This window comes from Mustela lutreola, chromosome 1, assembly GCF_030435805.1.
Source record: "Mustela lutreola isolate mMusLut2 chromosome 1, mMusLut2.pri, whole genome shotgun sequence".
NCBI classification, from domain to species: Eukaryota; Metazoa; Chordata; class Mammalia; order Carnivora; family Mustelidae; genus Mustela; species Mustela lutreola.
Window position 1 is genome coordinate 11,326,395 of NC_081290.1, and position 11,798 is coordinate 11,338,192.

An 11,798-nucleotide genomic window follows, 5' to 3' on the forward strand; every position below is an offset into this window, starting at 1 on the left:
CACTCTTCTCCCCTCTTGTGTCACAGCTTTTAGAGGAGCAGCAAGGCCCTGTGAATATGGGCTAGAGGTAGCCATTCCTCATTACAACTTTAGCTACAGCCAAGAAGACAGTTTGCTATCATTAAACTTTGCATTGACTCCATAAAAGCACTTTAAGTAATGCAAATAATCAAAAGATTTCTGAATTCAAGGCTTTGTTTTATTTATTTATTTTTTTATTATTCTTTTTTTTTTAAAGATTTTATTTATTTATTTGACAGAGAGAGAGATCACAAGTCGGCGGAGAGTCAGGCAGAGAGAGAGAGAGAGAGAAGCAGGCTCCCGCTGAGCAAAGAGCCCAATGCGGGACTCGATCCCAGGACACTGAGATCATGACCTGAGCCGAAGGCAGCGGCTTAATCCACTGAGCCACCCAGGCGCCCCTCAAGGCTTTGTTTTAAAAGAACTAGAACACTAGCAGCTCTCTGTTCTAGGATGGAAGGCTGGGGGGAAAAAGTCACTGGCTGTCACTTATAATTGTTTTGCCAGAAACAGCTTAACGTGACTATTACCGACTCATACTTGTAAGCTAGCTAGGCTATTTAGTCACTTAAAATTTTCAGCTCAAGACAGGGTAGTTTTGCATTGTACTTTTTTTTTTTTTTTTTTGAAAAATTTTATTAATTTATTTGACAGAGATACAGAGAGAGAGAACACAAGCAGGAGGAGTGGGAGAGGGAGAAGCAGGCTTCCCACTGAGCAGGCAGCCTGATGCTGGCTTGATCCCAGGACTCTGGGATCATGACCTAAGCCAAAGGCAGACACTTAACAACTGAGCCACCGAGGCGTTCTGCATTGTACTTGTAACGTGGGATCTGAAATATTCCTCATTCTCAACACGGACACAAATCCAGATGGACTTGTATCTCATTTAACAGATCATGACAACATACAGTGTACTTGTTGGGGCCGAGTGACAGGCAGAGATGGTCGGCGGGGACAGGAGGCTTGGCCAGACTGTGTACACTGATACTACAGGGTTTGAGGCCCAGCCTTGTCTTCTACCTAGTATCATCTTGAAGCATGATGTGGAGACCGTTCCCCCATTGGGAATAATATTTTCTATAAGGTAATACACATTTCAGCCAGATTGTATTCTGAAAAGTATCTAGTAAAACTCCCTATTATCAAAGCATAATTCTTTTTCTCTCTTCTCCTGCCAGCAGTTCCAACAAGAGTAGTCACACCAGCTTTTAAACAGGGTGCAGAATGTCTACTCAAGGGGCACCTGGGTGGCTCAGTCAGTTATGCATCTGCCTTCGACTCTGGTCCTGCTATCAAGCCCCACGTCGGGCTCCCTGTTCGGTGAGGAGTCTGCTTCTCTCTCTCCCTCTGCTGCTCTCCCTGCTCATGCTCTCTCTGTCACTCTCTTGTGCTCTCTTTCTCAAATAAATATATTAATTTAAAAATAATCTTCTTCAAGGGGAAGTACAATTTGTTACACCCTGGAGAAATAGCTTAAGAAGATTAAGAAGAGTTTGACACTTGTTCTCACCAATAATATGATCTGGTTAATTTGGGAAATGTATTTTATACTACAGTTTGGATAAGTTTAGAAGGACTGTGCTTTGTTGATGGTCCTTTGTTTAGGAAGCTCATATAATTTTTCACCTGTTGGTTGAAGTTCTAGGAGAATATTTCTCTGGCTGTCCCTTGTAGAATTGTCTGGAATTCTCTCAGGGAGGACACAGGTTGAGGGGAAGGAATGAAATTGTTGAATATGAAAACAGGCGAAGTTCTTGGAAATTTTATGAAAATTTGGGAGCTATAATCTGTTTAGAACTTACGATGATATGCTCAGTACTAAAAACTACACACCGTGCTGTCTCAAACTCACAAAATGTTTTGAGATAATAAATACCTACTTCCTTATTTCATCGTCATTTTCTTAAAAGGCAACAACAGACTGCAAAAGTTTCTGGGATCTGTTTTATTAGTAAAACTAAAAGCATCTGGGAAGATAGAATAGGAATAAATAGGTCATGTGTATATGTCTTAATTTTTCCATTTTTTTACACAGCACCAACTCATGCATTTATGCTAAAAGGTCATAAAAAAACAAGTGTCAGTCTAGTTTTCAGAGCACCTCAGCCCCATTCTTTCCTTGTCTCTGGATCTATTTCATCCTGTTTTTTTTTTTTTTTACTAGGTCTGGACCCTTTGCTTCTGTTCTTTGTGCTTTTGAATGATCTTGGTTTCCCCATCTTCACACCTTTGTGTTCCTATATAAGACTGTGGCTTGTGTTCAGTCCTGTAGTTTTTTGGGCTCTGGGCTGCTTCGGATGGGATGTTTATATCACCCTGGCACGTAAGACACAACCAACTCTACTTACACTCTAACTTCTCCCCAGGAAGAATGCAGACCTTGGAAATTTTATTTCTTCCATACTGACACAAATCAAAGGGCCTCATTAGGTAATTTTTTGTTGTTCTAATCAATGGCTAGTAACCATATCTTTTTTAAAACGAGGAGAAGCTTCAAATTTATGTTGAAAAGTTTTATGGTTATAATTGACTCCCAACACAGACACTTCAGAGAAACATCAAAGTTTTAAAAATTCTAAACATTAGAGTTACTGAAATCAGTGGGGAAAACAATACTACTGTAATATTTAACCAGATATTTTCCAAGGTAATGATTTTGTTTTCCTTGGATAAGTATCTAGCAGTGGAATTACCGGATCATATAGTATTTTTGTTTTTAATATTTTTTAAAGCAGTCTCTATGCTTTGTGTGGAGCCCAGTGTGGGCATGAACTTATGATCCCAAGATCAAGACCTGAGCTGAGATCAAGAATTTGACACTTAACCACTGGGCCATCCAGGCATCCCTCTGTTTTAAATTTTTTGAGAAGCCTCCCTACTGTTTTCCTAGTGGCTGCACCAATCTACATTCCTTCTAACAGTACACAAATGTTCCCTTTTCTTTATACCCCCTCCAACACTTGTTATTTTTTGTCTTTTTGATAATAGCCATTCAAACGGTTGTGAAGTGATATCTCATTTGTGGTTTTGATCAGTTTTGTTGAGCAAGTTTTATGTACCCATTGATCATTTTAAAAAAAGATTTTATTTATTTATTTGACAGAGATCACAAGTAGGCAGAGAGGCAGGCAGAGAGAGGGGAGGAAGCAGGCTCCCTGCTTTGCAGAGAGCCTGATGTGGGGCTCGATCCCAGGACCCCAGGATCATGACCTGAGCCGAAGGCAGAGGCTTTAACCCACTGAGCCACCCAGGTGCCCGCATTGATCATTTTTATGTCTTTTTCAGAAAAATGTCTTTTCAGTTCCTCTGCCCATTTTTAAATCAGATTTTTTTTTTTCTCCATTAAGTTGTATAAATTCTTTATGTGTTTTGGATATTAACCCCTTACCAGATACATGATTTGTCAATATTTTCTCTCAGCCATAGGTTACCTTTTCACTTGTTGATGATTTCATTTCCTCTGCAGCTTTTTAATTTGATGTAGTATCACTTGTTTAGTTTTGCTTTTGATATCAAATCCAAAAAAATTCTTGCCAAGAGCAGTGGCAGAGAGCTTACTGCCTATGTTTTCTTCCAGGAGCTTTATGGTCTCAGGTCTTGGTTCGTCTTTAATCCATTCCTAGTTGATTTTTGTGTGTGCGGTAAGATAGTGCTCCAGTTTCATTCTTTTGCGTATAAAAGAATTTGTTCTTCCAACGCTATTTTTTGAAAAGAATACCCTTACCCTATTGTATATTCTTGGCTCCTTTGTCCTAAGTTAATTGACCATATATGTGCGAGTTTATTTCTGGGTTCTCTCTTTTGTTGATTTTTGTGTCTGTTTTTGTGCCACTACTGTGTTGTCTTGATTAGTATAACTTTGTAATACAGTTTGAAATCAGAAATTGTGATGCCCCTAGCTTTGTTTTTCTTTCTCAAGGTTGGTTGGATCTTCAGAGTCTTTTTTGGTTCCATACAGATTATAGCATTATTTTTTCTATTTCCGTGAAAAATGCTACTGGAATTTTGACAAAGATTGTATTGAGTCTGCAGATTGCTTTGGGTAGGATAGACATCTTAACAATACAAATTTTCCCAACCCATGAGCAGGGCATATCTTTTCAATTATTTGTGCCTCCTTCAGTTTCTTTTATCAGTGTCTTACAATTTTCAGTGTATCATTATTTTACCTCCTTGTTAAATTTGTTCCTAGGTACTTTATTATTTCTGATGCAATTGTAAATTGAATTGCTTTCTTAATTTCTCTTTCTGGTAGTTCTGAGATGTAGACTAGTAGAACTAGTCTCTACTAGTCTGAGATGAGACTGAAGGAACAAATTAAGTGAGAAAACTGGGGGTCTTTTATTGTCAGTCTAGGAAGCATCAGGCAAACGGCATTTGGATTGGAATGTATTTTTAAGTTAAGACTTAAGTAAAGATTAAATTAATCTAAGTAAATCAGTCACTTTGTTTAAAAGATTAAAAAAAACCCCAGTGTTCAGAGATACTGAGTATCCTACCCAGGTCATTGGCTAATTGGTGGCAGGGTTGACAAGAATGCAGATGTTTATTTTCACCCTTCTCGGAATCTTCAGTGGTAAGGGTTTTCCAGATATGCACAATGAAAATAGATTGCCATTTGAAGTCTTTATTAGTTGACAAAAAATCTGAATAAAATCATCAGAGTTCTCAGTAGTAGTAACACAAAGTAAAGATACCTCTACATTCCAAATTAACATTATCTCTCTATACCAAGTAGGTAGTTTTTATTCTTATGTTGACTAAAGTCAGGGTTTAATTTCAGAGACAATTTTGCACATGTGACATCAGGGCAGTAGTTTGGTTTGCTTTAAAACACATTTAAATAGATGGTTAAAAGTTTTAGAAAATATTCTGCTGAATACATTAAATTAATGTGAATTAATTGAATTAGTAAGATAATATTAATTGAATTCATACAAAAATATGACAACAGCTATGTGAACATACACAAAAAGTCTTCTTGTGATTTACAGAGGCTAGAATGAAGTACATTGGATCCAGATTAACTTACAAATACAATAAATATCAACCACAAAGCCTAAACAATTATATGCTCTCAGATATGTAGTGCCAGAGACCTGATTTGTGTTTGGCTGCCAGATTTTGTGTTCGCTCACTTCAGATCTTCACTTCACATCAACTTTCCTCCTCCTTGGTTCACAATTTGTGGAATAGAATTGGATTTCAAGTTTTAAGATGATTGTTTAAAGGACTTTGTCTCTAGTAACACCATGATAGGTCTATCTAGATTTACATGTTTTTGTTTACTTGAGAGACCTAATTTTATCCCTTTATATTTGTGGGATTAGACAATTCAGGTGGGTTCTCACTTCAGGTACAGAGTAGTGACCTTAAGGTTTGCAACATTTAGGGAAAAATAAATAGTTCTCAATCCATATAATTTTTGCTGTTTAGCTATTATCTTCCCTCCCCTCAGTGGGCTATCTCTGTAGGTTCCACAAAGTGATCTTAAATTATGGTTATGCACCTGTTTTGTGGGATAGAGGTGGTTTTTCACGTTAATAAGTCATGTGAGGTAAATCGATTCAAAGAGTAGTGATAGTGCTTTAAATTTGAGGAATATTGTAATTTCACTTTGAGATTGGTGGTAAAAGTAAAGGTGGTAGTTCTGCACTCATAAATCATATCTGACAACAGAACGCTTCATAATGTACCATGTACTATTTCTTTGGTGGAACACCAGAAATGTACTTTAGTATCTCATAAAGATATTGCCAGAATTGAGAATTTGCATTTGGGATGGAAGGTGAGGTTGTTTGTTCAACAGTAGTATTTTGAGTAGTGGCCGGAGTGGTAATTTCGATTGTGGGTGCAGCTGTAGTTTGGTTAATTTCAGGTGTAGAACTGGTTGGGGAAGGATTAGGTGTGGTATCTTGGGCAGCTGTGGTGCCCAGTGGAGTTGAGGAAGGTTCTGGTGCTGGTGTAGGTAGGGAAGATGTAGGGGGGGCAGCTGTGGTGCCCAGTGGAGTTGAGGAAGGTTCTGGTGCTGATGTAGGTAGGGAAGATGTAGGGGGGGCAGCTGTGGTGCCCAGTGGAGTTGAGGAAGGTTCTGGTGCTGATGTAGGTAGGGAAGATGTAGGGGGGGCAGCTGTGGTTTCCAGTGGAGTTGAGGAAGGTTCTGGTGCTGATGTAGGTAGGGAAGATGTAGGGGGGGCAGCTGTGGTGTCTGGCAAAGCTGGGGAAGGTTGTGGTGATGGGGTAGCTGCAGGGGAGCTCGTGTTAGCTTGTCCTACCGATGTGGTTGTAGCAATAAGTGGAGTCATACCTGGAGATGTGGGACTGAAAGATGTGGTTTGAGTGTTAGCCGCTGAGGTGGTAGCCGCTGAGGTGTTACTGTCCACACTGCTACTTTTCACTGGACACTTAAATGGCGGGGGACGTTTTGGCTTTGGCTTTCTCCTTTTTGTATATAAAGGCTTTGGGAATTTGTATGGAACAGAAATTAAATGCCTTTTAATTAATATATTCCAGTTAGGTGGAAATTTTGAATGCAGTAGTAGTTGGCGGTCTAATGTAAGTTGTTGGACATCATTCTTTTTGTGATGTATTTTCCATGGCTGCTTTTGACCTTCACTGAGCTGTGGAAAGAAAGAAAATGCAAGAGCTGAAAACATCCATTATCAACTAGGAGATTCTTGTGGAATGTTGGGTGGGCAGTATTTGTGGAGTTTTGGGAATGGAACTCGGATTGCAGTGGGTTGATTGATTATTCTAATTTTGCCAAATCTCAAGAGCAAATTGCTATTGAAGAGTTTCATTTTGTTAAGCATTTATTTCTGAGCTAGCTACAGTGGATGTATTCCTGTGGGTTCAAGCTTGGAGGATTAACCAGATCTGCTCTTTGTGTTTATAGTTTCTCTCTTCTTCCACTGTAGAAAACGATCAGGTTACTGCCTGAGGACTGAGCAAAAAGGGTACCCTGTTTGCTGCACTCTAGACTCATGAAACTTCTGTCAGAGACATTCAGCTGAGATCAAGGAGTCTTTTCTGAATCACACCTTTCACATCGCCATCATCAAAAAAAAGGAAAACAACAAAATCCTAAACAAACAACTTATCAAATACCCTACTTCACCTTTATATCCTCCACATTGAAGAAAATTTAGTTTTTAGCTTTTTTAAATTGGAAAAAGAACTTTGGTTATTCGTATTTAGTTTATTTATTTAAAATAGGCTCTACACCCAACTTGGGGCTTGAACTCAGAACCCCAAGTTCCTGAGTCACAAGCTTTACCAACTGAGCCAGCCAGGTATCCTGGCCACTACCTTTTAATTGTATCGTTATAAAAATTATAATTACAGAAACAGATGTATCAATCCTATGATATTATAGGAAAATATTGCATGTTTATGCATTTTGTCTGGAGGAGACCTATAGCTTTCATGATTTCTCAAAGATACTCACATCTGAAAATAGCACTGATTTACTCCATTTCCCCAACAAATACTTGATCTTTTTTTTCCAGTACGCCTGAATGGCTTTCTGGCCTATCCTTGGCAACTTATACTAATCAGGTATTCTCTACCTATCTCACAGGTTGCCTCATAGTTCTTCTTGATACTAAATGGATTTTTTTTTTCTGGGGGGGTGGGGTCCATTCTTAACAGAACTGAGATTTGTTTTTTTTAGGTATTCATTCTTGGTCCAAATTTTGTATTTTGGCAGCACATAGAAGATCCTGGCGATGTTCAAAATTTGAAAATATTTACCATGTCATTTGGGTTTTATATTCTGCAACATTAGCATTCTTACTTCTTGACATTATTTGACTTAGAGTACCATAACTGTTTCAATATCTTGTCTCTAAATATACTGTAATTTATCTATATTCTTTTTTCCTGCATTTCATCTCATACTGAATTTTAAATGATCAGTTACATTAATTTAAATTAGAGAAAAGAAATATAACATAAGGATAAGGGGGCACACTCAGAGTTCCAAGCAAGTATGGGTTATTTTTTACCTTCTGATAACTTCCATATAAACCCTTTTGAGACCACCTAATAGATAAATCATTCCAGTCCCCCACTAAGGCTTGGCATAGGCAAAGGTGACAACCTTTGAGAGACTGGCAGTTGTCCAGCTAAGATAACTTCCTCAGAGACTAATATACATAGCCTTAAAAATAACTTTGGAAAGAATAATCTTTTAAAAAAATTACATTATCCAGGACATTTCAGTTCATAACTGTGAATGTTCATGTATTAAAATATTGGCTTATGATCCACATAACTGGTATTTTTGCAAAGCTGTCTTATAAGTGGGCATAGAATTCCAGATTAATACTGAGTGACTTTTGGCAAATCACCTAATTTCACTAGATCTCAGTGTACTCATTCCTGAAGTGATTCAGATTAAATTAAATTGCAGATCCGAAGTCTAACTCTATGACTTCTTTGCTTTCAAACTATTTCCAATAATTAACTCCTGTTCATTCCCTTAATCAGATGATTAGCTTCATGAGGGTGGGGGTTTTGTTTTGTTAATCTCTGTATGCCCAATACCTAAAATTATGTCTGGCTCATAATAGGCACCCACTAGATATTTGCTGAATGAACAAATTCATAGAATTGATAATAAAAAAGCTAAATTTCTCATCAAATAAAATCTTAACATTTATAAGTGTTTGTTATGTGAAAAAGTGTCAGCTCTTTTAATTTAGATGACCAAAATATATCTGTGATCTCTTGATGAAGACAAATTAATTAAAATCTTACTAGCTTTAAAGTTAGCTTAGCAGACAACATGTATTAAATGGCCAGTTTGACTAGTTTACTTAAAATATATTGGCTAATAATTATGATTGGCAGTTATGGATAGCTCTGACAGAACTTTTTGATTAGAATTGGGATTAAGGAAGTTTGAGAGTGGGTGGTGTTGGAAATGCCTCTGAGAGTTTGAGTTTAGATTGAAGGATGGAAGTAGTTATAATAAATATAGGTAAGCCAGGAAGAGCATATTTAATATATCCTCATTTGCTTGTTCACATCTGTCATTTATCTTTGTAAAAAAGTCCTTATACTTTTTTGTGCACTTACTTTGTGTCAGGCCCTATTTTAAGTGGTTTACAAATACACATTTTCTTAATTCCTTAGCAACACCAGACGGTCAGTACTATTATTATCCTCATTATAAAGATGAAAGAACTGAATCCCAAGGAGATTAAATTTTAGGAGAATATATAACAATTTTAGGGGAATTTTAGGAGATTTTAGGAGAATATATAACAATTTTAGGAGAATATTTATGATAATTTATAACAATTATAAAATTTATAACAATTTAGTCTCCTAAATTATATATTTATGTTATAAATATATAACAATTTTATAGTCATGATTTTTACATCTGTACTCAGTTTTATAGTTTATAAATACACATGGTGCTTATTTTTCTTCAGCAGCTTTGTGAGGCATTTACTGTTACTACTTTTTCCCTGTTGGGGCCCTGTAGATAAATTATAGTTCAAGATTTATCTGGATGTTCAGATGATGAGCATAAGCCGACATTTTCTGAGCACCATTAGAGTGCACTTTTTGCTATAACCATGGAAGTCAGTGCTAGGGTCTGGGCAAAGCCCAAGATAGATAGATAGATAGATAGATAGATAGATATTTTGGTGGGGGTATGGATATTATGTGGTAAGTAGGGAATAGGAGATTACCCAAGAGTAATTCTGTCTACTTTAGCAGTTCTCCTGCCTTCTCTATTTTTTATAGTCATAGTATTCTGAAGCTATTCAGTCTCACTTAATAAATCTACATGTCACTTCTTAACCCTCCCTTCAAATTTGTCAAAATAAAAGTGAACATGTACATATAGGTATATAGGCTTAGATATAAATATGGTTCTTTATTATATCATGTATCCTCTTGAGTCACTGCTGATTTTAATTTTACCTCCCCAGTAGACCCTGAAAGGTTTTTTTTTTTTTTTAATCCTATTTATTTATTTGAGACAGAGAGCACATGAGTGGGAGAGGGGCAGAGGGAGGGAGAGCAGCAGAGGAAGAGGGAGAACAAACTCCCCACTGAGCAGGAAGTGCGCTGCTGGTCTCAGTCCCAGGACCCTGGGATCATGACCTGAGCTGAAGGCAGATGCTTAAGGACTGAGCCACCCAGGTGTCTCAGACCCTAAGTATTTTATTTTATCTTATTTTATTTTAAAGATTTTATTTATTTATTTGAGAGAGAGACAGTGAGAGAGAACATGAGCGAGGAGGTCAGAGGGAGAAGCAGACTCCCCATGGAGCTGGGAGCCTGATATGGGACTCGATCCCGGGACTCCAGGATCATGACCTGAGCCGAAGGCAGTCGTCCAACCAACTGAGCCACCCAGGCGCCCCAGATCCTAAGTATTTTAAAGGTAGGGTCCATTTTTGTAATCTTTTCCTGGTTTTGGAAACTGGACTTTCCTGTCCCCTTTTGTGCTTCCTTCATTTTCCCTATCCATATCCAAACTACCTACCTTTTTTCTCCAGGTGATCCTATAAGGTTCCATGGCTTTGGTAGCTTTAAAATATAAACTTCACTCTTAAACTTCTTTTTGAACTTCAGTTCAAAAAGTTCTTTTTGAACTTCACTTGTCTCTTGACATCTAGTTGTAGAAGTCTAAGAGCCATTTCACATTTAACTTACCTAAAGCAGAACTCTAAAGTTCATTCCCTTTTTCACTATACACCTAAGCAGCATAAGTTATGGTAGATTTAATCACCAAACTACATCTTAAGTCCACCCTAATATTTTGTTTTAATTGCTCATATTTAGTGCAAGATACTGTCATCTTTTATCTGGACCACTGCCTTAGCTTCTTGCCTGGTTTCTCTTAGTTTTTGTAACCTGAAATTTGTTTTCTCCCCAGGACCCAGGGTCCAGTCCTTCCCCCGTGGGAAGTATTAGTTCCCCTGTGTGTCCTTCCCCTGTGTGTATCAGTTCTTCTGATCAACAGTCATCCTGAGGCTTCCGGATATACTGAAAATGAAATCCATGTTCTACACCAGTGAGGCCTTATGTGATCCATTTTTTGCATTTCTGTCTTATCTCATCACACCCATGGTGAAGTGAGTGCTGTGGAAATATTAACATGAATGGAATGAATCGTTTCCTTGTGCTTTAATTAGCTGTTTTCTTATGTTTCACAGAAAACAGAATATATTAAGTGTCTTGGAAATAGGAATTGCACATACTTTTCAAGTCTCAAGTATATATACTAAATGTTATTGATGCGTAAGAATAACAGTTATTTGGGTGGATACTTACTGAGAAGTAAGCACTCAGTGTGCAGATGCACACCAGCAGTGTCAGAGGCTTCATCTTTTTCTGTTGATTCTTGGGAAAAGCAGAAAAGTTGCTCACTGTTAGTTACGATATTGTGAGAGGTGGGATGCATTTTGATTAATGACTTAGCTTTGTTAGAAAGTACAGTTTAAAAGACGGCAGTGGTTTCTGACAATTATGTGTATATTTTTCACTCCATAGTGGTAAGGCAAAATTACTTCAAACTAAAACAAATTCTTTAAGAGAAAGCAATGGAGGAGAGTCAAGAATTACTGTTATGACTAGTTTGTAGTACGGACATTTTTCCCTGATAGTGAAGATTGCCTGGGAAGGGCAGGATCTTAGGAAGTTTAACAGGAGAAAGAAATATTTTCCTTCCTATTTCAATTCTAATTCTAGAAACTTCCCTGTTTAAAGAACCATTTTACAAATTATTTGATATTTATTGAGCAGCA

At 37.5% G+C, this 11,798-nt stretch overlaps 1 protein-coding gene across 1 annotated transcript; it reads right to left on the reverse strand.

Moving 5' to 3' along the window:
• Positions 1 to 4,641: 4,641 nt before the first annotated feature.
• MUC7 (mucin 7, secreted) lies at positions 4,642 to 11,390 on the reverse strand. The gene is made up of 2 exons (XM_059159862.1): positions 11,326 to 11,390; positions 4,642 to 6,644 (listed from the first exon to the last, which is right to left on the reverse strand). The coding sequence occupies exons 1-2, from the start codon at positions 11,377 to 11,379 to the stop codon at positions 5,727 to 5,729; spliced, it is 972 nt and encodes a 323-aa protein (XP_059015845.1). The 5' UTR covers positions 11,380 to 11,390; the 3' UTR covers positions 4,642 to 5,726.
• Positions 11,391 to 11,798: the final 408 nt, after the last annotated feature.